The sequence below is a fragment of the Camelus bactrianus genome, chromosome 15 (assembly GCF_048773025.1).
Source record: "Camelus bactrianus isolate YW-2024 breed Bactrian camel chromosome 15, ASM4877302v1, whole genome shotgun sequence".
Taxonomy (NCBI): Eukaryota; Metazoa; Chordata; class Mammalia; order Artiodactyla; family Camelidae; genus Camelus; species Camelus bactrianus.
Window position 1 is genome coordinate 66294565 of NC_133553.1, and position 26680 is coordinate 66321244.

Sequence of the window (26680 nt, forward strand, 5' to 3'; positions counted from 1 at the left end):
TCCCTGTCCCCTGGACCTCAGCAGCGCGGGAGAATCTACCAAAATCCCTCATCTACTCAATCTTTTGCAGTGGGACCCTTAGTAGGTGCTCTACTCAGCAACCACTGTAAAGGGGGTCCTTCGGCAGAGTTTCAACTCACCCTCTTTGTCCAGTTTCCCGTCCTCACATGTTCTTCTGTCCTTTCCTCTCCTTTTCCACCTGGGCCTCCCAGTGGGCCTGACCCCTCCTGGTCAGCGCCTTCCTCGGGGGCCTTTCCACAAAATCCCTAATCTCTCCTCTCCCCACCACAATTCACAAAGCTGAGCCCTGATGTTTTAAATCAATCATTTATTGCCCACAGCACATTAGTGTTACATAAATCACAGAGATTGAGAAATTTTCTGAGAAGGCTAAAAAGACACCGCCAAGTCCCCTGGGTGTGGCCAAGGCGTGTGTGCTGGTACCTCACTCCAGGTGGAAAACCACCCTGCCTCCACCCGCTGGCCCTCCTCCTCTCAGGACGTCTCCTTGCTCCCGGGCTAGAGGCCCAGGACAGGAGAGCAGCTGGCTCAGCTGAACTGGAAGTCAGGAACTGGAAAGGAGTCTGCTGGCCATCTTGACATCTTGGGCTTTTAGTCCCTATGCTTTCAGATTGCTCTCTGGAATGAGAGAAGGGCGTCCCCACAACCGAGGGATGTTTGGCGTGAACGGAGGAGGGTCGGCAGGTGCACCAGGGCTGGAGAACCAGTTGCAGGGACGCCTTGTACTCTGGCACAGCTGGGCCAGGATCCAGCCTCTGGGTCCCAGCTCAGCCTCCCCCTCAGTTAGGAACCAATCTGCCCACAAGGCCTCCCTTTCCCTGGTCTCAGCAGAGTGGAGGATGGATGGTGGCCAAAAATTTCCCCTCATGGTACTTTTTGCAGCCAGACCAGGATTTAGCAACATGGCCCGCTGAAACCCTGTCACCAGTACCCTGAGCTATAAGGATCCTTTGCTGCCCACTCCCTCAGGAAAAGCCCCCTTAGCTCACGTGAAATTGCACTGGGAGCATGACCGGAAATCATCCGGGAGAAAAAGTAAGTAGGTTATGAGATGCTGAGGCCACAGGGCTCACGGGGTTGGGGCAGGGGTCGGGCTGGGCCAGGGCAGCCAGCACAGAGGCAGAGTTGGAAAGATCCCATCCCCGCCAGGTCCCTGGAGGTGATGGGCAGTATTGGTCCCAAGGTGAAGTGCACAAGAACAAGACCCTGTGAGAGGTGGGGCAAGGTGAGCTCGAAATGAGCTTTTCAAAAGAGGACCAGACATGCCCAGCCCCCAGTCATGGCACATTCACATTATGGCGGGATTAGCTAAAAACTCCCTGCGCCCCCCCACTGTGGTACCCACTCTACTGTTTTGTCCTCCATGCTTGTCTCTGCCTCCTCCCCCTCCTGATGGGTGGGCTGCTCCGCAGGAGAGTGGGGAGCTTTCAGGGCAGCATCCTGCAGAGCTGGCTTGGGGCACAGGGCCGGGCTGGGGGATTCTGGGGGGTCAGTGCCCGTGGAAGGCCCACCTCACCACAGCTCCCCTGCCCTAAGGATGGCAGGACCCCCCGTGGCCACCACCTTGCTGCCTTGCACTAGGCCTTCCCACAACTGCGTGTGTTCATCTCCAGCCAGGTCTCTCCCCAGGCAGAGTTACCAGGGGAGCAGAGCCCTTTGGCTGCACACGGAGGGCTCCATTCCAGTTGGGGTCAGGGGAGGGGAGTTTGAGGACCAGGCTTCCTCTTTGTTTGGGCCCTTTAGATAAGGGGTTACCTGTTCACCCCCACCTCAGGCCCTGCCTTCCCCTGCAAAACTCCAGCAGAGCCCTCCCCTCTCCTGGCCCTCAAATGGGAAGGAGACAGAGCCAGTGGCAAGGGGCCTCAGTGGCCGTGCAGGGTCAGAGGCGGCAGCATAAATGTGTGGGCCCACACTCAGGCCCGGGCAGGCGCGCTATCTCCTCCTTCAGAACTGTGAAGTGTTTGGCAAAGGTCAAGTGCTCCCAGGAGGTGTGTTCACATACAGAAAGGCAAGGCCCAGGTTCTGAGGCCAACAGCTGGCCATTCCCAAAGGATCCTGCCCCATTCCCAGTCCACTGTTCACGTTGGAGATATGCCTGGGTTGCCCAGCATCTGAGCAGGACAGGCAAAGATGAAGTCTCGCTGGAAGAGCAGGTAGGAACCCTTCAATCCAATCCTCTGGTTCCAGACAGGGAGTGGAGGCTCAGAGAAGGGAGTGGACTTGCTCAAGATCACACAGCCAAGACAGGGCCTGTCATTCCTAGATTGATGCTTTCAGGTAGATGCCTAGAGATCTGGCCTCTGCATTCTCTTGCAAGAGATCCCCCAACTCAGGAGATGATGGGATGGAGCAGGTGGCCCTGGTGGCTGGAAAGGATGGCAGTCACCCTGGCTCCAGTCCCACCCTTGACCCTACTACCTGGCTCCCAGGCTATGCCTGGAAGAAAGGTCTTCCCGCAAGGGCCAGAGTGGAGGCCCACAGTTCCTGCCAAACATTGGTCCTTCTTAGGGCTTTCTGTCTGGAGCTGGGGTCATCTCAGGGGCCTGAAATGGATCAGGGCTCCATGAAGGGTGACACCAGCCCCAGTCTGTCACTGGGCTTCATGCAGGTGTGGCATGAATGAAGGCTGGCCATCCTCAGAGCCAGCTGCCCAAGGAATCTTCCAGAGGCCTCCAGTGACTTTCTGGGCCACCTCCTGAGAAACTCAGATAGAGCTGGTTCATCCTGTGAGGTGTAGACTGCCTCCCCTCCCCTCCCCAGCCCAGCCCAGCCCAGCCCAGTAGATCTTAAATCTACCAGCCCAGCCACCAAACCACCCAGCTCCCAGGCCTACGCCTACTCCCACTGCTGGCCACCTGCTGCCTCTGGGCAGCTGCGACCAAGGCTTGATTCGGATAAAAAATAAAAATAAAAAAGAAATCAAAGTAGAAAAAGATCCTAATCCTACCCTGTGGGCACTCTACAGTTTTTCAGCTTCACACATAATTGTGCTGAGTAGAGTTTTGACAACCCCACGTAAGGCCCAGAAATGCACTTGATTATTTTTGTAGTAAATGTGTCAGAATTCCTCTCCCTTATGTTAACGCGTGAATAGATTAGTCTCCCTGCCCCTGTGGGGGTGGGGGGCGCTCCCCCAGGTGGCCCAGGATTGGGGGGCTCAGCTTGCCCCTCCCTGCAGGGGCAGCCCTTCCGACTCCTTCGCTGCTCCCACCTCCCGGCCCGGACAACACCGCGTCCCCAGGCCGGCCGGCCGGCCCCTCACAGCCCTTTGTTGTACACCACTGTCGGGCTGCTCGTGGCCCGGGCAATCTCAGGCTCTAGCTGGCTGGTTTCGATCTGAGGAGAGAGTGAGAGCAGAGAGAGGAAAGGTGAGGGGGATGGGAGGGAAGGGGGTGCATGGGGGCTGGGAGCAGCAGTCAGGACCTCCCTAGTGCCCAGACTTCTCCCCCGCCTCCGGCGGCACCCCAGCCCAGGGCCCACATGCGCCACCATTTAATGACACATCTTCCGTCTTTCCTGCCTTTCTGCCAAGGGGCTCGCGGTGCCCCTTCTGGCCCAGGTCTTGCCTCTTCCTCGGCCAGCGTGGCCACGTAGGTAAGCGTCCTGCCCTCCGGCCTCTGAGTTCTGTGTCTCCCTTCTCTCCATGGACCTTGTCCACCATGCTGCATAAACCAATTCCCAGGCCACACCCTGGACCTGGTCCCCGCCCAGGGCTGCTCCACCCAGGCTCCTTCAATCCAAACCCTCCCCTCTTGGACCCCCCCTCCCCCAAGTCCCTGTCTCTCCAGTGCCCCCTCACTCCCACTATCTGTGTTCTGACCACTGAGATCTCAGGCCCCAGACTCCCTACAGCTGTCTTTACATCCTCCCCAACCTGGACCCCAGGGGCCATCACTTCAGCCCCTCCAGCCTGACTGGCAGAAGCATCCACCTCTTCCCACTTGAACCTGACCACCTAGTAGAGACCGTTGTCTCTGACTTTGGCTTGGTTGGAAGCCCCCCAACCCTGGGGACACGGCCAGTCAATTCCATCTCCCATTCTCCACAGAGGCCACCTTGAGCCTCCTCTGCTCTCCTCAGCCACCCCACCCCCAGCTCCCCACTCATCTTCCCACCTCGGGGTGAGGACAGAAGGCATCAGAAGGAACCCCTCAGCTTCTCATCATCACTCTGCTCCAGGCCTGCCCTCCTGCTGGCCCACTGTGGCCATCCCTCCCCACGAAGGCAGACCCCACCCTGAGCTCCACCTTCCCCCTGCCCATCCGGGGAGAGCACTCCTGGGCTGACCTCCTTCTTCCCGCGTATTTACTCTCTTCAGACTCCTGCTTATCAGTATCTCAACACAGATGTAGAACCTTCCATCTGACAAAGCCTCCCCTTTGCCCCCCATCATGCTCCAGCTACTACCTGGGCTCTCTCCTCCCCAACAACTGAATTTCTTTTAAGAATTGTCCACACTGGCCAGCTCCACCTGCTCACCTCCCACTGACTTTCCAACCCACAGCACATCTGGCTTCTGCTCCCACCACACTCCACAAAACTCTTTTTCTCCAAGGTCACTGTCAGCTGCCTTTTTGTGACACCCTCTGGGACACTTCTCGGGGTCCCTGGGTTCTGTCTGGCTAGGCCCTCTTCCCTGCACACACCCCACAAGTACTTAAATTCAACATGTCTCAGACAGAACTGAATTCATATCCTTCGGCCCCACCACGGCTACCCACCGCAGCTACCCACCCCAGCCACCTAATGGTTCTCTAGTGGAAGACCCTCAGGCCTCCTGACCTCCACTTTCCTTCCCTCCCCTCAAGTCTCTCCCGTGCCAGTCCATCCCCCGCTGCAGCCAGCTCCAGCCTTCTCAGCTGCAAGTCTGATCATGCCTCTCTTTGTTATAAGATGGCTCAGTGACCCCACTGCCCTCAGGGACCCAGTCTAGCTCCCTTGAGATGCAGTCCCTGCCTACTCCTCACTACCCTGCCCCTTGGGCGGGAGACATATGGCGCACCTACCTGTCACCGGGCCACAGGGACACTGGGCTATTCCCATCCCGAGTCTTTGCCTGAGCTGGCCCCTCCCTCAGCCACTTCCTTTCCTCCTCCCCCACCCTGATTTCCCTGGACTTCGGCTTCTTTTCCAGGCCTTAGCTTTAGACATCTTCCCTCATCCAAGCGGGGTGTGGCCACCTCTCCAGCCCCACAACCCCCGGCACTTCAGGTACCCGTTGTAGCACGTGGTTTGAGGCCGACAGTTCACTCATCCCCCCTTCTCCACGTTAGATCACAAGCTCCCTGAGGCAGCGAGCGTGGGGTCTTGGCCCCTCCACCCCACCGCATCCTTGAGGCCTAGGGCCAGTAGACTAAGGGTGTTCTTAAGTATTGAATAGCTGAGTGGAAAAAAGAGCAGCAGAAGGCAGTAGGAGGATGGGGGCCCCCCCTGGAGGTGCCACAGCAGCCCCGATGTTGATCTGCACCTCCAGGGACCGGGTCGGGGGGATGCTTGAGCCCCCAAACCTGAGGGAGCTGGAAGGGAAGAGCTACCTCCGTGAGTAGCCCCAGGCTGGCATCTGCCCCGGGCAGAGTCAAGGAAGCACCAGGCCTTCGTAACTCTGCTCGACTGAACTTGGGCCCAAGTACCTGCTATATGGCAAGACGTGGTGACCCTGGGGAGTAGGCAGAAGGTGACACAGACTGGCCCAGTCTTCAGAGAACTCAGTCCTACCCAGCCACACAGGTCCAAGGCCAGACAAGAGGGAATTCGGGGTGGACCAGAGCTGGTAGGCACGGTGAAGTTCCCGGAGAAGGGGGCCCTTTCCCTGTAGTCCCTGGTACCCCAATACCCAGGCCACTTGAGAGGGCCAAAGAGACAAGAGCTAGGCTCAGGGCCCAGGCCTCTTCCCCACCCCCTCTCCTCAAACCAGCTCCTCCCTCCACACCCCTGCCGGCCTCCGAGTCCCCTCCACCCCACCGGCTACCCTCGTCCCCACGCCGCCACTGACACAATGCACAGCGCCCACGCTTAAAAATCTCAATGCTTTTGAAAATGTTTAACCTAGTTAGACAAATTAGCAAAAATTTGTGCAAAACAATTTAGGTATTTAAAATATTCAATGTTTTTAAAAAACTGGAAAACTGTTCTTAGCTTTCAGCTGCAAAAACCAACAAAATATAACATCCCAGCAATCTTACCATGAGGTGTAACATAACCCTTCGGGAAAGCTGTTAAACAGCTACTGAGGCATCCTGGGAAATAGCACTTCATTTATTCAAATGCACATATGTCAGGCTTTTGCACCATATGTCATTCCAAGCTATTTACAGTAATAATTAAATCTTAATCAACGTTTAACCTCTGTAAAATGTTTGAAGAATCCTAATCACCCTTCAGACTGCACTAATGAAGGAGAAATATATAAACATAAAAGGAAAATGATGCATAGATATCACGCTGGAAAGAACAGTAATTGCAAAATTGTATTTCTTTTAAATATAATCAGTAAATGATGTAAAGTAAGCCAAGGAGTATTTTAAGTTAAGACATCTTGGATGTCAGAGGTGTGAGCAGCTAATTTTGTTCTGCTACCCATAACAGATGTAGCATATTTTATTTTAGTGCCATTATTAGCAACTTCCCATGCCGGCTTTCACTGAAGCACTGAGGCTTGCATTAAAATCGGAGAGGCTGCTCACCACCGCGGTGGAGGACCACGGGCCAGGGCCACGGCCTCCTCGGCCCGTTCCCTGGAGAGCACTGGCCCGGGTTCAGACCGAGGCCTCACCCTCCTGGTGGGGCTGTCGCAGACCCAGGCTCCCCCGAGACTCCCCGCCATGCTGAGGGCAGCAGGTAGGAGGGAAGCGGGGGGAGACGAAGGCAATGGGGAGGCTGCGGGGGAGGGTGGTGGTTGAGGTCCTCAACTCAAGAGCAGGCGCTCAGGGACAGAGCTGGCATCCAAGGCTTCTCTCATTTCAATTCAATTGGCCCTCAAGTCAGATGTTTACGGCTGCCAACTCCATACACCAGGGCTGGGCACACCGAGATGGACAAGACCAGCCCGTGCCCTTGAGAAGCTCCAAGTCTAGGGGAGGAGTCAGATATGAAAGCAGATGGATCCCAGAGAGACAAACGAAGTGCCATGGAAACTGGGGAGGGGGTGGGGGTTACCACGCACTGATGAAAGAACAAGGAAGGAAGACTTCTCAGAGGAGGGAGGCCAGGGAGAAATGGGGATTTTGATAAGAGAGGGCCAGAAAAGCTTGCTGAGAAAGGGACAAGCATGAAGCTGGCCAGCATGGCCTGTTTGCGGTGGGCAGTTCTGGGCAGGTTGGGTATGTGGCAGGAAATGGACGTGGGGCTGGGACAGGCAAGTCCTTGGAGGCCACATGAAGGTGTCAGCATGTTATCTAAGGGCAATGGGGATCCATGGAAGGATTCTGAGCAGGGGTGGAGGGCGGGCCAGAGGGGGAGAGGAAGGGGCAGCTGCAGGAATCAGAGAGAGTTGCAGGTTCTACCCTGCTATGCTGCTGGTGGGGGATGACAGGACAGTGCACTGGGGAGCCTTTCTGAAGACAAAATCCATGGGAGTTGATGACCAACTCCATGCGGGGGTGAGAGGGAGGTGGTGAGGATGACTGTGCGTTGGATGATTCCTAATTCTAGCTCCGGAGCCGGGGTGGCTGGTGACGCCATTCTCAGAGGCAGAGGAATATGGGAGGGGGACGGGTCAGGGTGGGAGGGTGACAGGCTCAGGTCCCCCAGGTGGTGAGGCCTGGGAGGCAGACAGGTCCTGGGTGCAGAGCTCTGGGCAGGGCCTGGGCAGGAGAGTAAGCCTGGGATGTGTGAGCACAGCCGGGCCCCGGAGCGGAGCAGCTGCCCAGAAGAGCAGATGGCAGGGGAGGGCGCCAGGCCTGGGGAACAGGCACATTTGAGGGGTGGGTGCAGGGAACAGGCCCGTGATGGCGGCCTTGGGGGAGCAGCTCAAGGGGCGGAAGCAGTGCCGGATGGCACCACAGACAACAGGCAAACGGAGACTTTCCCGAATGGTCCTGATGAGGGCTGAGAGGCTTTGATCTTGGCAGTGGGATTTGGAGACATCCTGGAGTCCCGATTCCCTAACCCCTACTCAGTGCTGACCCTGGTCACAGCGTCTCACTTCCATCCTGGGTCAACTCAACGGGTCGTTTATCAAGACCTCTCCAGCTCTCTGGCCATAGCCGGAGGTTGAGCCAACAGCCCACTATCTTGGGGTCCCATGGATGTCGGGACCATGGGGGTCCTCACCATCAGGCTCAGAAGGGGAGGCTGGGGACGCCTGTGTTGCCTCCCCCTTGATGATCACCCCTCTGAGATATGGGGGGCCTGAGTCCCCTCCACAGAAGTCACATCCAGGGCTGTGCTGGTAAATGAATGGGATTCAGGTACCGAGGGAGGGCAACTAACCAGTTCCAGGGTCCCGGGGGTAGGGACAAGGGTATGCTGTTCTCCTGAGGTCCCCTGCTGCTTGGAGTAAGGGACGAAGCAGAAACTGGCTTCGTGTGCCATGTCAGCAGCAGAACAAATGGTGTGATGGCCACAGTGGCTCATGGGTGGGTTATGGAGGGTGGGAGGTGCCAAGGCCCAGTGAGAGAGCGGCTGCATCCAGGAGGGGCCACTAGCATCAGCCCAGGAAAGGCTAGAGCCCCAGCATAGTGGGCCCAGGGCCAGGGCTTGGTTCTGACCACAGATAAGCTCTGAGGGGCCTCCTTTGGGGAGAAGGTGACAAGGAGAAAGAAGGCTGGGCAAGGGGTGGACACAGGGAGAAGGGGTGACCCAGTCCAGGCAGACAGTGGGGGGGGGGCAGCAGGGACCTGAGAGGGGTCTGTCCACTCATCTGGTGAACTCCTCCCTGGGTACCTGATGGCCAGTCAGCAGGGGCCCGGGAGGGAAGCGGGTGTCCGGGATGGGAAGCCAGAGCCTTGACCGAAGTTCTCAATCAGCACTGGCTGACGGTAGCTCTGCGCCAGAACTGGGGGTGCCAAGTAGACATGGAACTGCTGGGAGCAGGCCTGCTGTGCTCCCAGATGATGAGCGGTGTTGCCCTGCTCACACGCCCTGACTCTGAGGGAGAACCTGCACCCTGGCGCCCAGACAGCCTCCCTGCTGTCCTCATCAGAACCCCGACCCCCGCCTCCAGATCCAGCAGGTAGCCCTGACTTCCAATTGCATCTAAGGCCAGAGGCAGCAAACACAAGCACCATGCCCAGTACCCAGCCTCCCTGGAGCACCCCAAGACCCAGCTGGCCCCAGAGCCCCCTAGAGCAGCCTGATGGCTTCCTTTGTGGCACGGGAAGGGTTAACCCTGAGCTATTTGCCTCTGTCTCCTGGCCCATCTCGAGTGGGGTGGGCGGCCAGAGTCAGGAATGCATTTGGGGCCACCTCTGCCTCTGCAGCCTCAGAGCACACACACCTGCAGCCAGCAGCCAGCAGGATAGTTTACATATTTGAACCTGGAGCTAAGGTGCCGAGACATAAACAGGAAACTGGATCCCTGGCCTGTGCCCCATTCTCAGGGGCTTTTACCTACTACAAAGAAGTTCCTCCTCCTTGCCTTTCTTCTGGTGGCTTTTCCGCCTCCTTTTCAAAGGCCTAGGGCTGAGGTGGGGGGGGGGGTTGGGTGTTGTGTGTGACCCTGTGACATAGCTCAAAGCTGCCTCCTGCTCCTGGCCAGAGGTCTGGGCCTCTGAGGGTCCACAGGTGGTGGTGACATTGACACAGGTCCAAAGCCCAGGCCGGCACCTGGCTGACCCTGTGTGCCCGAGGCCTCTGCCAGGCCTGGAACCAACTTGCCTACTGGGCAGTCACATCCCACCCTCTCTCACCAGGGCTGGGTAGGGCTCAGGCCCTGCTCAGATACTCATATCCAGGCCTGAGTGTTTTCCCGAGTGTCCTTGGAGGGCAGGCGTGTTCGGCTGGGGCTGGGGAGCAGCTGAAGCCTGGGCCTAGATCTCTGGGTCAGGCCTCTGGTGCTGGCTCTGGGCTCCCACTGCCTTCTCAATGAATGTCAGACTCCTTGGCTGGACACTCAAGGCCTTCTGGGACCTTCTCCAGCTTCCTCACCCACCAGCTGCACTCCATTTCCGGTAAATTTTATGTTTAGGCTTTGAGGCTTAATCCGCTATGGCTGCTTCCTCCAGGAAGCCTCCCCTGATCTCAGACCAAATCCATTGCTGCTGCCTCTGGTGCCCTCAGCATTTGTTTTCATCCCCATCACATCCCTAGTCACAGGCTGATTTGTACTCGGGCCAGTTTTGAACACAGGGTCCCCTACCCCAGTGTGAGCCACTTGAGGCAGCTCAAGTGTCCCTGTGCTGTGGGCTTAGCCAGTCCTCCGTAAAAGTTGAATCAAACTGAACTGAATTCCCCAAGGGCAGGGGCCCTACCTTATACTGTCCATCTCCCCTGTGTAATGTGTACCCAGGGAATGCTTCGACCCCCTCCTCATTTTGCAGCTTTGCACCATTCCTGGGTGCCCTCTGGTGGGCAGTCTCAGAACCATTCTCCATCCTCCATCTTCTCACCCTCAAGGCCTCAGTTTCCCCATCTGTACAGTGGGAAGATTTTCTACTCTTGGGGCTGGGATGAGGATAATACCAAGAAAGGGATGAGAGAGTCTTTGGCGGCTTAGAAAACCTACGTGACGCTGCTTAAGGAAACCAGGACTCCGCAGTTATCTCACCACCGGCCCGGGTCTGGCTCGCCTGTGTCTCTTCACGGCTCACCGGCTGCGGGCCAGGCATGTTCTAAACACTTGACACATACTGATGCTTTTAATCCTCTCAGCAGAAGCTTTGCACAATCGAGCCCCCTCTCTCCCTGTCCTTTATTCAGCTAGGTGTTCTAGAAGGTCCTAGAGAGAACTGGGGAGGGATGGGCTGAGAGGTGGCCCTGCAGCAGCCTGTCACTGGGGCACACACGTGCCTGTTCGTGACTGTACTCATACGTGGGCCCGCGGGCACGCGCAGGTTTGAGGTGGGGGGTGGGGAACAGGCAACATGACAGGTGGCGTTGGCGTTCCTGGGCTCCAAGCAGCTTTGCCTTTCCCATTCGTCCCTCCTGGGGGGTCCTGTGGGCAAACTCCAAGAAAGCAGCGGGCGGGGAGGCGGCAGATTTCTGATGGCAAAAATAGCCCACTTTGGAGTTCAATAGGGACTGATTAAAGCAGAACAGGAGAAGCGCCCCAAACAAACATCTCCAAGCAAAGTAGGAGACGGGTCCGAGACTGGAGGGGAGGAGGTACCTCTGTGGATGCAAGAGGGACACAAGACCCCCTAGACATTGCCTCTGGCCTCATATCAGCCCTGGAGGAGTGGGAGAAACAGGAAGTGTAAAAGTCAGCGTGGGCCCAGATGACCCATGCTCTGTATTCGGTGTTGCTAAAGAGCGCCAGTTCTCAGCCTTGGGGACACCCTGTGAGTCACGGGGCGGAGAAAGGACTGTTGTCCTGGGGAGGGGGATGAGATGCAGGAAACACATGCAACCAGAGTCTACATGTCTGGGGTGAGACAGATCCTAGTGGGGCTCATCTGGGAGGACTCCCTGGAGGAGGAGCCACTTCTAGAACAGCTTGAATGTGGACCTCAACTCATTCCCAACTCTTGCTTATTATTGGTTGGGAGTTTACATGCTTTCTCAGAGAAAGGGAGGCAAGCTGGGGGAGAGATTTGCTTCTGGTAGGTCACAGCTCCCAGCCAAGCTGGCTCATCAAAACTACCACTTTCTCCAGGGCTGGTGATGGAAAGAGAGATGGTGGAGCTTCTGGTACCCACTGAGCGCACCCACATTCCTTCCCCATACTGGGAGGCTGTGCCTCTTTGTTTTTTAACTGTGAAAGCTGGAAGGGGTAGTTGGAAGGGGTAAGGGAATGAGGAGGGTGGTGGCTGAACTTGACCTGCAGGCCCCTCACCTACAGCATGCGGGTGACCTCTAAGAGCCAACCTCTGGGGCCAGGGTGAATGGTGCGAGGACATGAGGAGGGCCTGGCCTTCTGATGCCCTAGACCCTCCAGGGCTGAGGTAGGAGGGGCTAGGCTGAGAGGGAGGGGGTTGGCGGGGTTTGCAGGGACAGGGAGGCTCTGAGCAGGAAGCCCTGGGCGGCTCAGATGATGTCTTTTCTTGCAGTCAAAGTGTTTGGCGGAAGCTGGAGGGGCAGAGGGAGGGAGAGGAGGGGGTCCCCTGCTGAAGGGCCAGGGAAGGCCAAAGGCCAGAGGCCAGCAAACCAATACCGACAACCGGAACCACAACCGCAGGGCTGGCGGACGGAGCAAACAGGCCCCGCAGGGAACAACCCTCGCTGCTAGTGAACCCGACTCCTTTGCCCCGACTCGGCCCCTGCAAAGCTGGTGCAGGGGAGGGAGACACAGTGAGGAGTCCCCAGCCCTACAGAGGCAGCCCCGTCTTTCCTGTGCCCCCACCGCAGCCCCTATTGCTGCTGGGAGGACAGATTTGCTGAGTGAGGGGCCAGCGGCTACCAGGCACATTCCGAGCAAGGTGAAGTTCTTGGCACCATTCACAGCCATGCCCGGCCCCAGGGGGCCGCTCTCAGAGGGCACACCCGTGCCGCCGGAGAGACACCCAAGGGTCAGCGTCTGACTTAAGGTCACACAGCCTGTCATCAGCTCTCCCTACCCCCGTACCAGGCCCTGGTCTCATGCTTTCCAGAATCCTAATGGGCAGAACCAGGAAAAAGCCTCCTTGCAACACCTCACCTTATGGCAGGAGAAACTGAGGTCCTTGAGGTGAAGACCAAGGTCATACAGAGAGTTGAGGCTGGAGGATGCCAGTCAAAGGGGAGGAGGGCAGACTGGGGGACATGGGGTGGCCCCTGGCCTCAACCCCACGGAGGGACAAGGCAGAGCCCCCAAGTGGCCCCCACCGCCCCATGCCTCACTCATCCACAGAAAAGCCCCACCCTTTCCCGTGGACACATTTCAGCCTCACCAAATCAGCTAATTATTGACAGTTGGTGAAGAGGAGATTTCACTTTTTCCTCCTGTTAAACTGCTCCTAATTAGTTCCCTGTCACCACGGCTGGCTCGCCCGCCCGCCGCTCGCCGCTCGCGCGGTAATCCCGCTGCACAGTGTCTCATTAACCTTTTGCTCCTCTCCTGCCGCCTGCCAACAAGATGAAGACAAAAACAGATTGTTGAACAATGGCTCCGGCTTGTATGTGCAGCCCGGTCCCCCAGCCCCTGAGCTCCCGGGGGGAATCGAGGGGGAGAGGGAGGGGATGGGGTGGGGGAGAGCCCGAGAGGAATCGAGGAAGAAAGAGGCACAAAGAGAGAGGGAGGGAAGAGACGGGCAGGGGCACGGGCAGGGTACTTGGCCAAGGTACTGTTTCTTGCTCTGGGGAGACATAAGGTTCATTAAGTGGGATTGGAAGCGCTCTCAGGTGGGGAACACTGGCTGTCAGAGCAGGAGGGGCATCCCCCATCCCCTGGTCTGGCCTCTTGTGTCAGCCAAGCCCATGGGCCCAGACTCTGGACCCTGGACATCTCCCTCGAGGGACCTGAAGCACCAGCGTGTGTGTGTGTGTGTGTGTGTGTGTGTGTGTCTATGTGTGTGTCTGGGGGAGGACAGAGATGACCACCATTGACCTAGAACCCAGAGCCCCAATCTCCAGAGAGGACAGGGCCAGAAAAGTCACCACAAATCAGGCCCCACATGCCACCAGGAGGCCCCTACAACCCACCTGACCCCGTGCAGCCCTGTGTGAACTAAAGCACAGCCCATTGCTTTATTTCCATCATGACTGCACCATCCATCCCCTGACATTTCTTGTTTATTGGGTTTCTGTCTGTCCCACCAGAACCGAGGCTCCCTGAGACCAGGGGACTGTGACTTGACCCCCTCAGTTACAAGCAAAAGGGGAAAGTACCCCAGTGTCTGGGGTGCCCCCTGTCCTCACACCCAAGTTCTTAAGGGAGCTGCCTACTCAAACTGCTGGCCCACTACACACCCCCACCATCCCCAACCTCAGCTCTGGGTTAGAGATCGAGGCACAAACACCCACCTCAGAAGGTCCCTGTGAATATGGACGTGAGCTCCTCGTGAAGGACGAGGGCTGCGTGAGGGCACTGGGATGTTCCTACTGATGAATTAGCAAGGAGCCACCTGGGGCTGAGACTTGGGCCGTCTCATTTCACAGTGTGGTGGGGGTGGGCTGGGGAGAGTTATGGAACTCTTCTGTGGGTACAGAGCCCACTCCATCATTACCAACTCTGGACCTTGGGCAAGATACTTAACCTCGATGTGCCCCAGTTTTGTCATTTGTAAACAGGAAGTCATTTTGGTACCTCAAGTCCAGGGTGTTATTGACTACTCAGTGGGGTTCCCGGCCACTGCTTCTGCCCTTTCTTGACAGCTTTTCTTCCTCCCACGACAACCGCAACCCCTCCTTGGCTTCAGTTCCCCCCACGCTCCGAAGGTTCCATGTCCCCAGCCATGATCTCTCCCCAGAGCCAGAGACACACACATCACCCTGTCTAGGCAATGCCCCTTGATAGTCAGTAGCACCCTGGACTTGAGGGGCTTCAGGAGGATTTAATACAAGGCACGCGGGGTTCCCAGCACGCCGCCTGGCCTGCTAGATCGTTAGCAAATGGTACTTATTATTATTATTTGCAATTTCAATTTTCAAATTAGCACTATTTTAACAGACAGAAAGACCAATTTGAAAAGAGCAGACAAAATTCTCCCCTGGGGATTGAAGAGGGGACTGGAGTTCTTCCTTCAACCTCTGGGGTTAGTGGGCTGGAAACCCCGCGCCAACCACTGCAGGCCAGCCATTCTAGGAACCAGTTCCTAAACTCTATCTCCAAGTCACCTAATTAATTAATTAGTGTTCCAGTGATTACTCCTGTTGACAACCTTGGTGGCACGTGGCAAGGTTGGGTCAGGCCAAGCAAGTCCAGGCTTATTGTGGCAAATCCCACTGGCTTCTGGGATGTGAGACATGATCCCCACGTGGCAGAAGCAGCGCCTCGTTAGAGAGAATTAATTGGGAGGTAGAATGGGGGAACGAGGTCCTTTCAGCCAACTGGCTGATGGCCTTGGTGCCGGGGGTCACAGACAGGCCTCAAAACACCCCATAATACCCAGGCCCGCCTGTATCCTGCTGGGGTCGATGTAAGTGAGGAAGGGGCTCTGAAAAGCACGTTCCGACCCTCCTTTCCCAGAGAACAGGCTTATTACAAGATCACTGTATTCGTCCATTCTCGAGAAAGGCTTGAGTTGCAGCGAGAGGGACGTCGGTTAGACTAAGCTAACCAAAGAAGAACTAACCGTCTGTTTGAGGCAGGCAGTGGGGAGGGAAGAGCCTGCACGCTGACTCACTTAGGCCCGGGCTGCTCGCTTAGACCGCCTCTCTGCTGCCACAGCTGGACGCCCAAGTCAGTGGGCTGCGGCCAGGCCTCCATTATTTGACCCAGAGGAACACGGGAGCTCCTAGACTCTGTCCCACCCCAGGGAGGCCCCAGCTTCCTCCTCCCTCCGCTGCTCCAGGCTGGGTGAGGTGGTTGAGTAAGAAGAGAAAAGTCCCGCAGAGCAAGCCGATGCAGCATTTCCTGGGAGCTGTGGACTGGGAGTGGGCCTCAGCGCTTTCCTCCCATATCAGCACCTGGCTTCTGTGCCTTTGGGCTGGACCCTTGGCTGCTCTGGGCCCCTACTTCCTCAAAAGAGCCAAGAGGGTGGTAAACTGGACGACCCTGAAAATCCTTCCAACAGAACAGACTCCGATTCTGTCCTGGGGTTTCTCTGCCCCGGGTCCTTCCCCTGTGCAGACAGGCAGAGCTAAGAGAGCTACCCGAAGCTTCAGATCACGGTGATGCCTACGGGCACATGGCGTGCTCTGACTCTCGCCTAGAACTGCAGACTCAGCCTGATGGTACAAAGAGATGCCGTGGCTTTGGGGAGGGGGATGCCAGGACCAGAGTGAAGTGCTCTCCATCCCATCTTCAGACTTTCCAGGCAACCTGGAGCCCTCAGCTCCATTTGGAGTCCCCAAGCATCAGGATACAGCTGTTCAGCTCTGGGGGTGAGGGGATGGATGGGGAGGGGTACCCCTGGCCTCGGGGCAAGGCTGGGCCCTAGGGGAGTGAGGATTCTGCTGGCACATATCACACAGCAGGCTTCCCATCCCAGTGTGCCTTGGCTTGGCCCCAAGACAGGAGCCCCATCCCATTACAATTTCTCCCTAAACTCGGGCTCAGTGGAGGAAGGTGACTCCAGTCTTCACTCTCCTAAGACCAGGGCCTGGAGGCTGGGTCACTACCTCCTGCTCTAAGACCCTGGGTCTCCAGTCCTCACAGTCCAGGTCTAACACCCCAGGCCCCTTATTTTCACCTTCTCTGACTTCCTTGGAGGAACCTGCCCCCTTCCCACCACCTCTGCTGAGCAGGGTCAGTCCTGCAGTCACAAATTTAGAAATGCCTGCCTGCAGCCGCAGCCTCCATCTTCCCATGAGTTCAGTGACTCCAAACACCGTGGTCATTCTTTGACCTCCTTGGGTCTGTCTCTGCACCAAACCTTGCTTTTCCCAGTCAGTTTGCTTGCGCCTCTTCATCCCCACCCAGCTAAGAGTCTGGGGTATTCTGCTCCTCCTGAACTCTTACCAGCCCCCTGAATGCCTCACCCAGCCAGACAAAACTGGAGCAGACCCCAGCACCTGGGTAGACAGGCCCCACACCACAGAGCTGTGTCCTCCCTCGCCTGACCCCTGGCGCTGCCCACTAGGCACCCTGACTTCCTTGGTCTGCTGTTTCTCCCTTCTCCCATCTGAATGTCTCCAACCTTCTCCCTAGTCCTCCAGCCTGTGACCTCCCCTTCCCACCCTCCTCCTTCCTCTCTGCTTAACACAGGGGCTATCAGAACAGCATCCATAACCTCCCCATCCTGGAACTGCACCCCCTACTACATCTGCCTCCCCTACTAAAGTGGGGGGGTCTCCCCGACCCTGGGGAATCCTTTGAACCCCTCGTCTGTTCTCTGCCGCCCCCACCTCATGGACTTTGCTCTCCATTCCTCTCTTCCAATGTCCTTCTCTCCTGATGCCTTCCCTTTGCATTTATGCAATGCCAGTCTGTCCCACTTAAAAAGTGTGAAAATAAACAAATAAAAGCCTCTCTTGATCCCCCATCTCATCCCAGCTGTGGGTCTGCTCTCCTTTTCTCCCCAGCGCCAAGCCCTAGCTCACGCGGTCAGCCTGCCACCCCGTTTCCTCACCCCTCAGCTGGACCCCAGCCCTCAGGATGGGGTTTGCCTTCGCTGCCTGAGACATCAATGCACACTCTTCAACCTCCCGGAGCTTGACCTCTTGGGAGGATCTGACCCGGTGGACACCCTCCCTAGTCCAGTTCCACTTGGCTCTGTCCTTACTTCCCTGGCCACTTGTCCTTGGGCAGCCCACCCCCCTCCCTGGGCCTCTGTTCTCCACAGGATCCTTGGCTGGTCCCACCCTTGGTCCTGGCTTCCATCACTGTTTCATGCTGGCGGACCCTACTTCTGTCCCTCCAGCCAAGGCCTCTCTCCTGGACTCTCAACCCAAAGCCAGTCCCCCACAGGGCACATTCCACAGGCTCCTCCCTCACACTGGCCCCTCCTTGCCTCCATCTTGTTAAGCAGTACCTACATCTGCCTGGTTGCTCCAAACCAGAAAGCCGGCGCACATCCTGCCGACTCCCGGTCCTCCCACCACACGCGGCTCTTCATCAAATCCGGATGGAGCTGCTGCCTAACTCTCCCTTAAAGGACCCACTCTTCTCCATGGCCACTGCTAACAGCCTGGTCCAAGCCGCCATCGTCTGTCACTGGACGCCCATCACTGCCTCCTGATGGCTCCTTCTCCTCCAGAGCTCCAACCCGGCCTCACGAGGCAGCCATGGGGACCCTTCAGAATCAGGAATCTGCGGTCCTGCTTTGCACAGCCCTCCTGGTGACGTTCACTGTCTCTGCGTTGGCTTCCAAGATCCCAGCACCGAGTGCCCCAGGCCCCCTTACCTGGCCCACCTCATCTTACTCTCTGCTCAAGACGCAGACTTTCCTCTGAGGGCAGCTGTATGACACCTCCCCTCAGAACCTTCACACCAGGTGACCTCAGCCTACATGTCCCCTTAGCCCCTACACACCTGGCCAATCCTTCAGGCCCCATGAAATGCCGCTTCCCTCCAGGCTCCGTTTAGGCTCCTTACTGTTCCCTCCCACGCCCAGCCGAACTTCTCCCATCCTGCCACTCCTCACCCTTCTCTTGCTGGTCCCTGTTTCGTGGCTGTGTTCACTGCTTGACCCGCAACTCTGAGAGGCCAGAGCATGGGCCCATCTCTTTCACAGTTCTAACCCCAGTGCCTCGCCCAGGGCTAAGGAATCAGCGCTGAGTAAGTAAGTATTTGCTCATAAATGACCAAACCGCAACCCTCCCTGTCCTGCCCTTAAGCCCCTCCCTCCACTGACCTCTGACATCTGTGGGAAGAGGCTGATGGCCAGCAGCAGGGCCAGGCCACAGGCTGCCAGGCACAGGAGGCTTTGCACGGGGAGGAGCAGCCAGGGGCGCGCCTGCAGGAGAGCCGTCCTGTGGGGGAGAGAAGAGGGGAGCCCGTGAGACCCAAAGACAGGGTGACTGGCCGCTAGCCACCACGCTGGGTCCCACTGAGTCCAAGGGCCAGTGCCAGCCCGTAGCTAAATATTTGTGGAGGAATTCTGTCTTTGGGACCTTCCCCTGTGGGCGTCCCACTCCCCAGGCCCTGCCCTGAAGGCTACTGCTGGTTGAAATCTCAACCATAAATCATCAATGAGCACTTGCGGGGCACCCACCCAACTTGGTGTCGAGCCCTGTGCAAAGAAGGCCACATGTGGGGAAGACCACGGGGGGGCGGCGACACAGCCGGGGAAGATGGTCCTTGAAGGCAGCACATATTGAAATAGTGAACAGACCACACACACATTCACGCACACACATGCACACACGTACACAGCCAGGAGGGGATGATCCTCTTCTGGGTATGGGAACAGAACACACCCCACTGACCACCTGGTCAGTTTCTATCCATGAGCCATGGAGAGGGGCAGTGACTTGCCCAAGGCCAGGGTCAAGTCTGTAGGAGGCAGGCAGGGCTGCCACCTGGACTCCTGACTCCCAACGAGCACTGTCACTGAGCTGCTCCAGCTCCTGCCTTACGGACCCTTTGCCAGCTTCATCACCAGCTCACAGCGGGCACCCCTCCCCATGGCGAGCATCACGGGTAGGATTCCTGGGCAGGGGAGAGAAGTCTGAAAGCCTCCCCCCGGGACCCTGGGTCCCCCAGCCCCATGATAAAAGCGGCTCTCCAGGCAGAGGGGAGGCCACAGCAGCTGGCAAGTCCGCCTTCACTGTGTTGTCCATCAGAGCTTTTCATTCTGTGTAATCCATCGAGCCCTGGTCAAGACCACCAGGCATTGCACTTGGTTTGATGGATTTGCCAAGGCACGTTGGGCGGGCACTAAATGTGCCCTCCGTAAGCGTCAGCCTTCATGGGACTGGCTCCTGGTGTGAAGACGGTACAACCGGGGCTCTTGCCCCCTCCCCTTCCGGGGACAGGGCCTTAGTGGGGTTGGGGGCTGGCAAATCCCGCAACACCTTCACCTCCTGGGACATGAACCCCAAGAGCAACTGGCTCTAAGCAGACAGCAAAATTTGGAGCAGCAGTTCTCAAACTTCAGTATCTAGGCAGCTGGTTAAAATGCAGAATCCTTTACCCCTGTGAGATGCCGATTCTGGTGGTACTACACCTGGGAACCTTCTGTGAGTCTAAAACAGGTGACCCCAGACCACACTTCTTCAAAACTCTGGGCTGGGATGTTCCTCCTAAGGTAACAATAAGATCCAATTACTTGTAAATTCTGTTCAAGTGAAAGGCCTGGACACAGTTAGTGCTCAGTAACTGTATGTTAGTGTTGCTGTTGTTACGGGCAGGTAGGAGGGCGGATCCTGGTGGCTGGGCTGTCCTGAAGCCCTCCCTGCTGGCCCAGACCCCAAGATCTGTCCAGCTGTTGAATTAGGCCTGAACTGAGCTACTGGGGGGGGGGTCTTGCACAGGACTAAGAGCAGAGGGACAAAGGTGCCTAAATCAAGCTTAGGCCCTTCTGACCTCCCCTCTCCCGTGGTCCAGATGCCCCATCATCTTCCAGGTGAGCCTCACGCCCCCCTCCCCATGGACTCAGCCTGAGGCCTTCTGGGCTCCCACGGGAGTCATGCAGGGGCTTGGAGTAAGGCTGAGATGGGTCCTGAGATGGGTTTCAACTCAGGTCAACTTCTCCAGCAGGACTAGGAGATGAGTACTCCTGCCCCAGTGGCAGTGAGGGGGACCAGCACACTGGGAATGGAGGGGAAAGGAGGGTGTGGAGTCCCTGAAGGTACAGTCTCGAGGGTCCTGGAGGGAGGTTCCCTCCCTGGCTGGTGAGGGGCAGGCCAGGGGCTCATTCCGTGGGGACACTGGACAGAGCTCCTCCACGTGGAGCTGGGACTTTGGCTCCTCTCCCCGGGTGGCTGGCTGAAGCCCCCACTGTGAAGGGGACCCAGGAAGCCCCAGGCCTGTGCTCCCCACTCAGGAAGGAGGTGGGTTCAGACAGCAGCCAAACAGGAGCTTCTGAAGTCCCGCCCAGGCGGGAGAGTGAACACAGCAGGACGGGGGAGGGGAGGAGCAGAGGGAGATGGCAGGGAGGGATTGGAAAGGCAGCTGGGGGAGTTAAAATATGCAGATGGAGAGATGTGCGAATGCCTGGGAGAGAGGAAAGACCCGGATGCCAGGGAATGAGGGAGGCTGGGGAGCAGCCTCAGGAACCACCGTGGAGAGCGTGGCCTGAACCTCGACCCCGCTGAGACCCACCTTGGGGGTAGGGCCGGTGAGCTCCAGGGCCAGGGCCAGGGATGCAGGGCTGTGGGGAAAGAGAGCTCCCCACCTGCCTCTTAGTTGGGGGGATCATGTTGTGGGGGCTGCTCTCCGAGCCCTGAGTCTAAAACCAGCTTCCTCCTCAGGATGTTGGAGCTGGAGTGTGAGCCCTCGGCCTGCGGGGAGAGTGAGGGGAGGTTCCGTGTGTGCAGCCCCCCAGAGGGAGGCCCTCCCTGTAGACTGGGGAGGATAGGGTGGGGGTTGCAGGATCCTTGGGCTTCTGACTTGAGACTCTTCCTTTCCGTCGGGGAGCCAGGGACACCTGAACACACCCTCCCACCTCTCCTGTCCTAGCAGGAAACCCAGGGACCTCATGCTGAGAGATCCTCCCAAGAGGAGGAGAAACTGAGGCCGGGAAGCCAGCCGGCCCAGCCGCAACCGCCACACAACAGCTTGTCTCCCCATTGCTGCGCATTCCCTCAGCACTTGGAGCGGGTTTCATTTTGCACTCCATTAATTTGCAAGTAGGCTGCTTTGTAAGTGTTCTTTTGTCTTTTTTCCCTGGCTGTCCTGACTCCCTCACCCAACCGGGGCTCCCTGAGGGTCCAGGGGGCTGCCTCCCCCATCAGCTTCTTGAGCAGACGCCCTACCATCAGCATACCTCCCTGCCTGGGAAGGCTAGCGGGTGCTCCGTGGGGGCCCAGCCAAGAGCCAGGGGCCTGCTGGACGGTGCGAAGTGCCAAGCTCTATCTTCGGGGACAGATCGACCAAACACAAGTCTGGCAGGAGACCCAGCAGCTAACCCGCCTCTACTTACCCGAGGGCTTCCTTGGACCCTGAGCTGAGCCAGACACTCAGGGAGTGTCTGACTGGGTGCCTGGGCTCCAGGCAGATTCCAGGCTGGGACCAGAACAATCCCGCCTCAACTCCCATGCCTCCCAAAGCCAAGTTTAAGTACTCAAACCAAAGGTACACTAACCATCACTCCAATTTTCTGCAAACCCAACACAGATGCCACAAGAAAGGCAACACAGACCACATTTTCCCCAAGCAAATTCCAAGGTTCAGAAGTCAAGAGCCTTGAGGACAGAAACCCTCCCTTCCTAATTTGCTTGGTGGTCTCCTCATGTGCACTTACAGTCACTGGCATTCGGGGACAGACTCGGTTCACCAAGGAGCTGTGTCTACAAGGCTCAGGGGCACAAAAGCTATTGCTTCCCAGGGTTTGTTTATTTTTGCAATTTCTGAAGGAGATTAATTTTCTTAAATTTCAATATTCAACATGCCATCCCCTGATCAGGTGCCCACCGCAATCCTGCACCTCCCCATTCTTGTAAAGGGAGAAAGCGATCACCCCCCCAGCTGGCTTCGACAAGCGTGCTTTGTTTCTGCTGGGCTGGGCTCTTCGACAATGACGTCCACACAACAGGCCCACCCCTTGCCCAGAAAGCCCTCCCTTCCACCCAAATCCTGTCTTGCTCTCAGAACCAGCTGCAGCCCCTTTCCTCTGGAACATCCTACCTGCTTCTGAGCCCATAATGCTCCCTCCCCTCAAGGTCACCTTCACCCTGTGCACACACTGCCGGGTCCTGCAGCTGACCTGCGTGTGGGTCACACCCTTACCAAAACCAGGCTTTCTCAGGCTATGCCCCCAAATCTGCTCCTCCTGCATCTCCATGCAGGGTGGGTTCCACAGACATGCTGATTATGTGATGTGATCTGAAAACCCAAGAGGCAGCCAGTGTGGTAGGAAGAGCAGCTTTGCAGCCATATTCCTGAGCCACTCTGGCTCTGCCACTTCCTAGTGTATGACTGGAAGCAGGTGCTATAATCTCTCCTTGCCTTCCTTCCCTCATCTGTAAAATGGGGTTACCATACTCACCCCATTGCAACATTGCGAACGTTTAATGAGATCATTTATTCATTCAACAAACACGTACTGAGCATCCGCTATGTGCCAAGAACTACGCTAGATGCTGCACAGGGCAGGAAAAAAGGGAATTTACCTGCCTCCGTGGAGGTAACATTCTAATGGAGCAGGCAGCTAGATAAAGACCCTCAGATATTGATAAATGCTGTGAGTAAAAATAAGGCAGTGTAAGTGGGGAGGGAGTCACAGTGGCCGTATTCTCGATGGGGTGGTCAGGGAACATCTCGAGGAGACGGCATTCAGGCAGAGACCTGACTGAGAGAGGACTGGGTGATGTAGCAAGTGCTTCATAAGTATTAGCTGTTATTGTAATTGGTTTTGTGGGACTAAGAAGGTCCCCAAACTGGGCAGAAGCCCCTGCCCCAGAACCCCAGATGGAGTGTCCCCAACCCCGTCCTTATCCTACACAGCCCCCAAGTCCAAAGCCTGCCTTGAGGTGCCCCCTCCCAGGCTGGACCCCCGGGGGGAGGGGGCGATCCCCTCCTCGCTTTTACCTGCACCAGCCCTCCAGGCTTCTGCTCATCTTTCTGCCCCCAGCCTGGAACCCTTCCTCGCTCCCTCCTGTCTCTTCCTGCTAGACTTACCCGAGGCCTCAGTTCCTGCCCAAACCTTGCTCCCTCCTCCTCTCCTCAGCCTCTCCTTCCAGCAGCATTTCCATCTTCATGATTCAATTCCACGCTCATTAATTAACAGAATCACTCTATCCTTGTTCTGACTGTCGTATCCCCTGATTTCTTTACAGTCAGGACAAATGTGTGTTCTCGGAACAGCCCTCTGAGGCAGGCAGGGCGGTTAGCACTATTATTTTATAAATGGAGAAACTGAGGCTCAGTGAGGTGGCTTGCCTCATGGCAGACGCCTGAAAGGGGCGCACAGTCCCCAAGTCTGGTCCTCCCACCACAGTCCTCAGATTCTGTCCTCACAACTGGTCCCACGCTCTGCACCAGCAGAGCACATGCGCACACACACACACGCACACACATGCAAGCACACCCCGGAACCGATGGCTCCTAGGCAGGGCCCACCTTGTCCGTCTGGACATCCTTCCTAGCACCCAGCGTAGGCTCCAGCACACAGAATAATTCCAGCAGCCCTGTTGGGGGAGTCTGAACAAACCAGGCCCCTTGACCTGGGCCAGCAGGCCCCCCTTCCCCTGCCCTTGGCCCTCTGTCCTGGGCCCCCACTCACTTCTCCAGCATGGACAGGATGATTGGGGGTACCACCAGGACGGGCATGGGGAGGACCACTTGCGTCAGCGCCGTCTCCAGCAGGGCCTGAGGGGCAAGCAGAGGCTGTGGTGAGCAGTGGGGGGGGGGGGGGAGTTTCTAGGGGTGGGACAGCCTCCTGGCAGCAAATCCTGCACCGGAGCCCCTAGGTGTGTGTACCACTGCTAAGCACATCTGGCTGAGCAGAATAATTCATGGACTTGCTCACAAAGCTGTATTCTGAACAACAGAAAAAAAGCCACCCCGTCTTCCCAGCACGTTCATCTGAAAAGAGCAGATCCCCGTCACCTGCCACATACGAGGGAGGGGTGGCAGAGCAGAAGCGCCCCCAGGATGGGGCCTGCGCCCAGGGAGGTGCCCTGGGCGGGGTGGGTGGCGGGGTGCAGGGGCTGGGGAGGAAGCACATGGAGGACTTGAGATGCTCTGAAAACAAAGCAGGCATCGCAAGGACCCGAACAAACAGTTGGGGAGCGTGAGGCTCCCGGGGCCCAGGGAGAACAGAAATTCTGGGATTTACTTTTTTCTTTTTGACATCCCCTGAAAACAAAGATTTAGAGGATCTGGCATCTCTTGGCTCTGGATGAGAGTCTTCCTGAGTGACAAGAGGTCGGCTTTCAAAGGGGGAAATTCTTCTGCTGAGGGTCTGCTGTCTTCCCGGGGCCTGGCTCTGGGGGCTCCCTCGGGATTCCTGGGTGGGCAGGGCTCGGTCAAGGCAAAGCTCAGTGGCAGATCTGCACTCTGACCATCATGGTAAGAAGTTCTTTAACCCCATGGGCTCCCGGCCCTCAGAGAAGGCTCCAGGAATGTCTTGTAACCCACGGGTCCCTGGAGTCTTTCCCCAGACAGCCAGGGCTGACAGGGCCAGGACAAGGGAAGCCCAGGGCCGCAGAAGAGCTTGGTTGCCTGCTGTTCGGACCACGAGGAGGCCTGATCATGGTCGCCCTCCCTCACAGCAAGTCCGGGAAGAGGACAGGGTGGGATAGGAGGCCAGGGTCAGGCCAGAAATTGAGGCCAAATCCTCTCTGATGATGGGCTCAGGGCTGAATATTTCTCCCAGGAACTTGAGTCCTTCATGATCAGCCTCAAGAAGGCCTGGGAGAGGGTCCCTCCAGTCTCTGGAACAGGTGCGAGAATGACCGGGGGCCCCAGAGCAGTGCAGGGAGCAGAGGACGCAGTGTTGGCTTTGGCACCCCCGAGCCCCTTGGCCCTCACAAGCCTTGGACGGGCCCTCACTTTCCCTGAGATCAGTGGGGAGGGAAGGACCAGGACCAAGAGGACTCTTCCGTCACTGAAGAGTGAGTCTCGGGGCCCCACGAGGGAGCTGAGGCAGGACAGAGGCTGGAGCAGAGATGAATGTTCAGCTACCTCACAGGTGACCGCCCTGTCCCAGCAATTGGAGGCCAGAGCAGGACGAGCCACCAATAGCCATGAAGATGAAGGCTGGAAAGCACAGGGAGAGGCACTAACAGACTGGATTTTTTTTTTTTTTAATTACAACTGCTAGAGTGGGTGAGGCTGGGGAAACCAGAAGTGAAAGAGGGCCTTCTTGTAACAAAATATTCTTCCCTAAACCACCCTGTGGCTTCCTGCAAGCCCAAAATCCCTGCACCTCGGCCACACTAACTCCCTAGTGACGCATCACCTGCAGGAGTGCCAATTAGCACAAAACCACAAAGCATTCGCTGCCCAGCATCCTCTTCTTACCCAGGAGGACATGAAGGTCCCAGGAGCAGGGCCCTAGGTCCCGGGGAAGGGAAAGAAAGCTCTGGGGGGGTCTCCTCTGCCCTCACCAATTAACAGATCAGAGAAACCTCTTCCTGAGGGGCTGGGACAAGAGATGGGCACATTTCACAGCGGTGATGAGAAGGCCATTAGAGAGAAGAAAGGATGATCAAGGGGCAGGTGTGGCTGGGGCCAGACCTGAGGCCCTGGGCTCATACACATGGGATAGGGGCGGAGTGAGGAGTAGCGATCACGAGGACGAAGCAAGGGCGCTGTGGATGGAAGCCCTGTGGAATGAAAATGCTCAGGAAAAATCAACCAGAGCCCCCCCCCCCCCGGCCTGCCCCCTGAGCCCTGGGAAAACCCACATGTCTGGCTGCGATCCTGGAGGAGCCCACGCAGTTGCCATCACCGTCCAGGACATCAATCCCCTCCTCCAGCTCCCCGTACCGCATCAGGACCAAGTTGCAGATATTGGCACTGGCTGGAGAGAGACAGGGGAGCAGGAATGAGCGGGGAGGGTGGCATTCTACCCTGTGAAGACCACTGGGCTCCGCCCGCAGCAAGCAACAAAGGTGTTGAATCAACGCCGAGTCTGTGTTCAGACACAGTCCTTGAAGGTGTGGTTCTGTTGCCCGCTTGCCTATCAGCCTGGTGAGGGGCCTTTGGGAACCTGGTGAGCAAAGGTGGAAAATGACCAGTGTCGGAGAGGAGGGGGAAACTGTTCGGGGCTGAGAGCGGCGGTTATGAAGGAACCTGCCTTCCACTCCTCAGGGGCAGCCCCACAGGCAGGCAAAGTGGAGGCCTCTCTGGGAGGCGCTCTGGCCTGAAGATGCATCCTCCACTGGTGTCTGATGTTCCACTGTCAGCACCTCAGTCCCTAGGGCTGCCTTTCTG

At 57.3% G+C, this 26680-nt stretch overlaps 1 protein-coding gene across 2 annotated transcripts in view; it reads right to left on the bottom strand.

Annotated features, from left to right (window-relative positions):
* Nucleotides 1-311: 311 nt before the first annotated feature.
* SFXN5 (sideroflexin 5) overlaps nt 312-26680 on the bottom strand; it is a 114003-nt gene continuing 87634 nt past the window's right edge. Inside the window, exons 11-14 of one of the 2 annotated variants that reach the window (XM_010963686.3) lie at nt 26152-26267; nt 24024-24109; nt 18492-18609; nt 312-3357 (exon numbers count right to left, since the gene is read on the bottom strand). In XM_010963686.3, the coding sequence (XP_010961988.2) occupies nt 3280-3357; nt 18492-18609; nt 24024-24109; nt 26152-26267 (398 nt within the window). In that variant the 3' untranslated portion in view covers nt 312-3279. The remainder of the gene's footprint in view (nt 3358-18491; nt 18610-24023; nt 24110-26151; nt 26268-26680) is intronic. The other variant, XM_074341310.1, reaches the window with a different exon arrangement.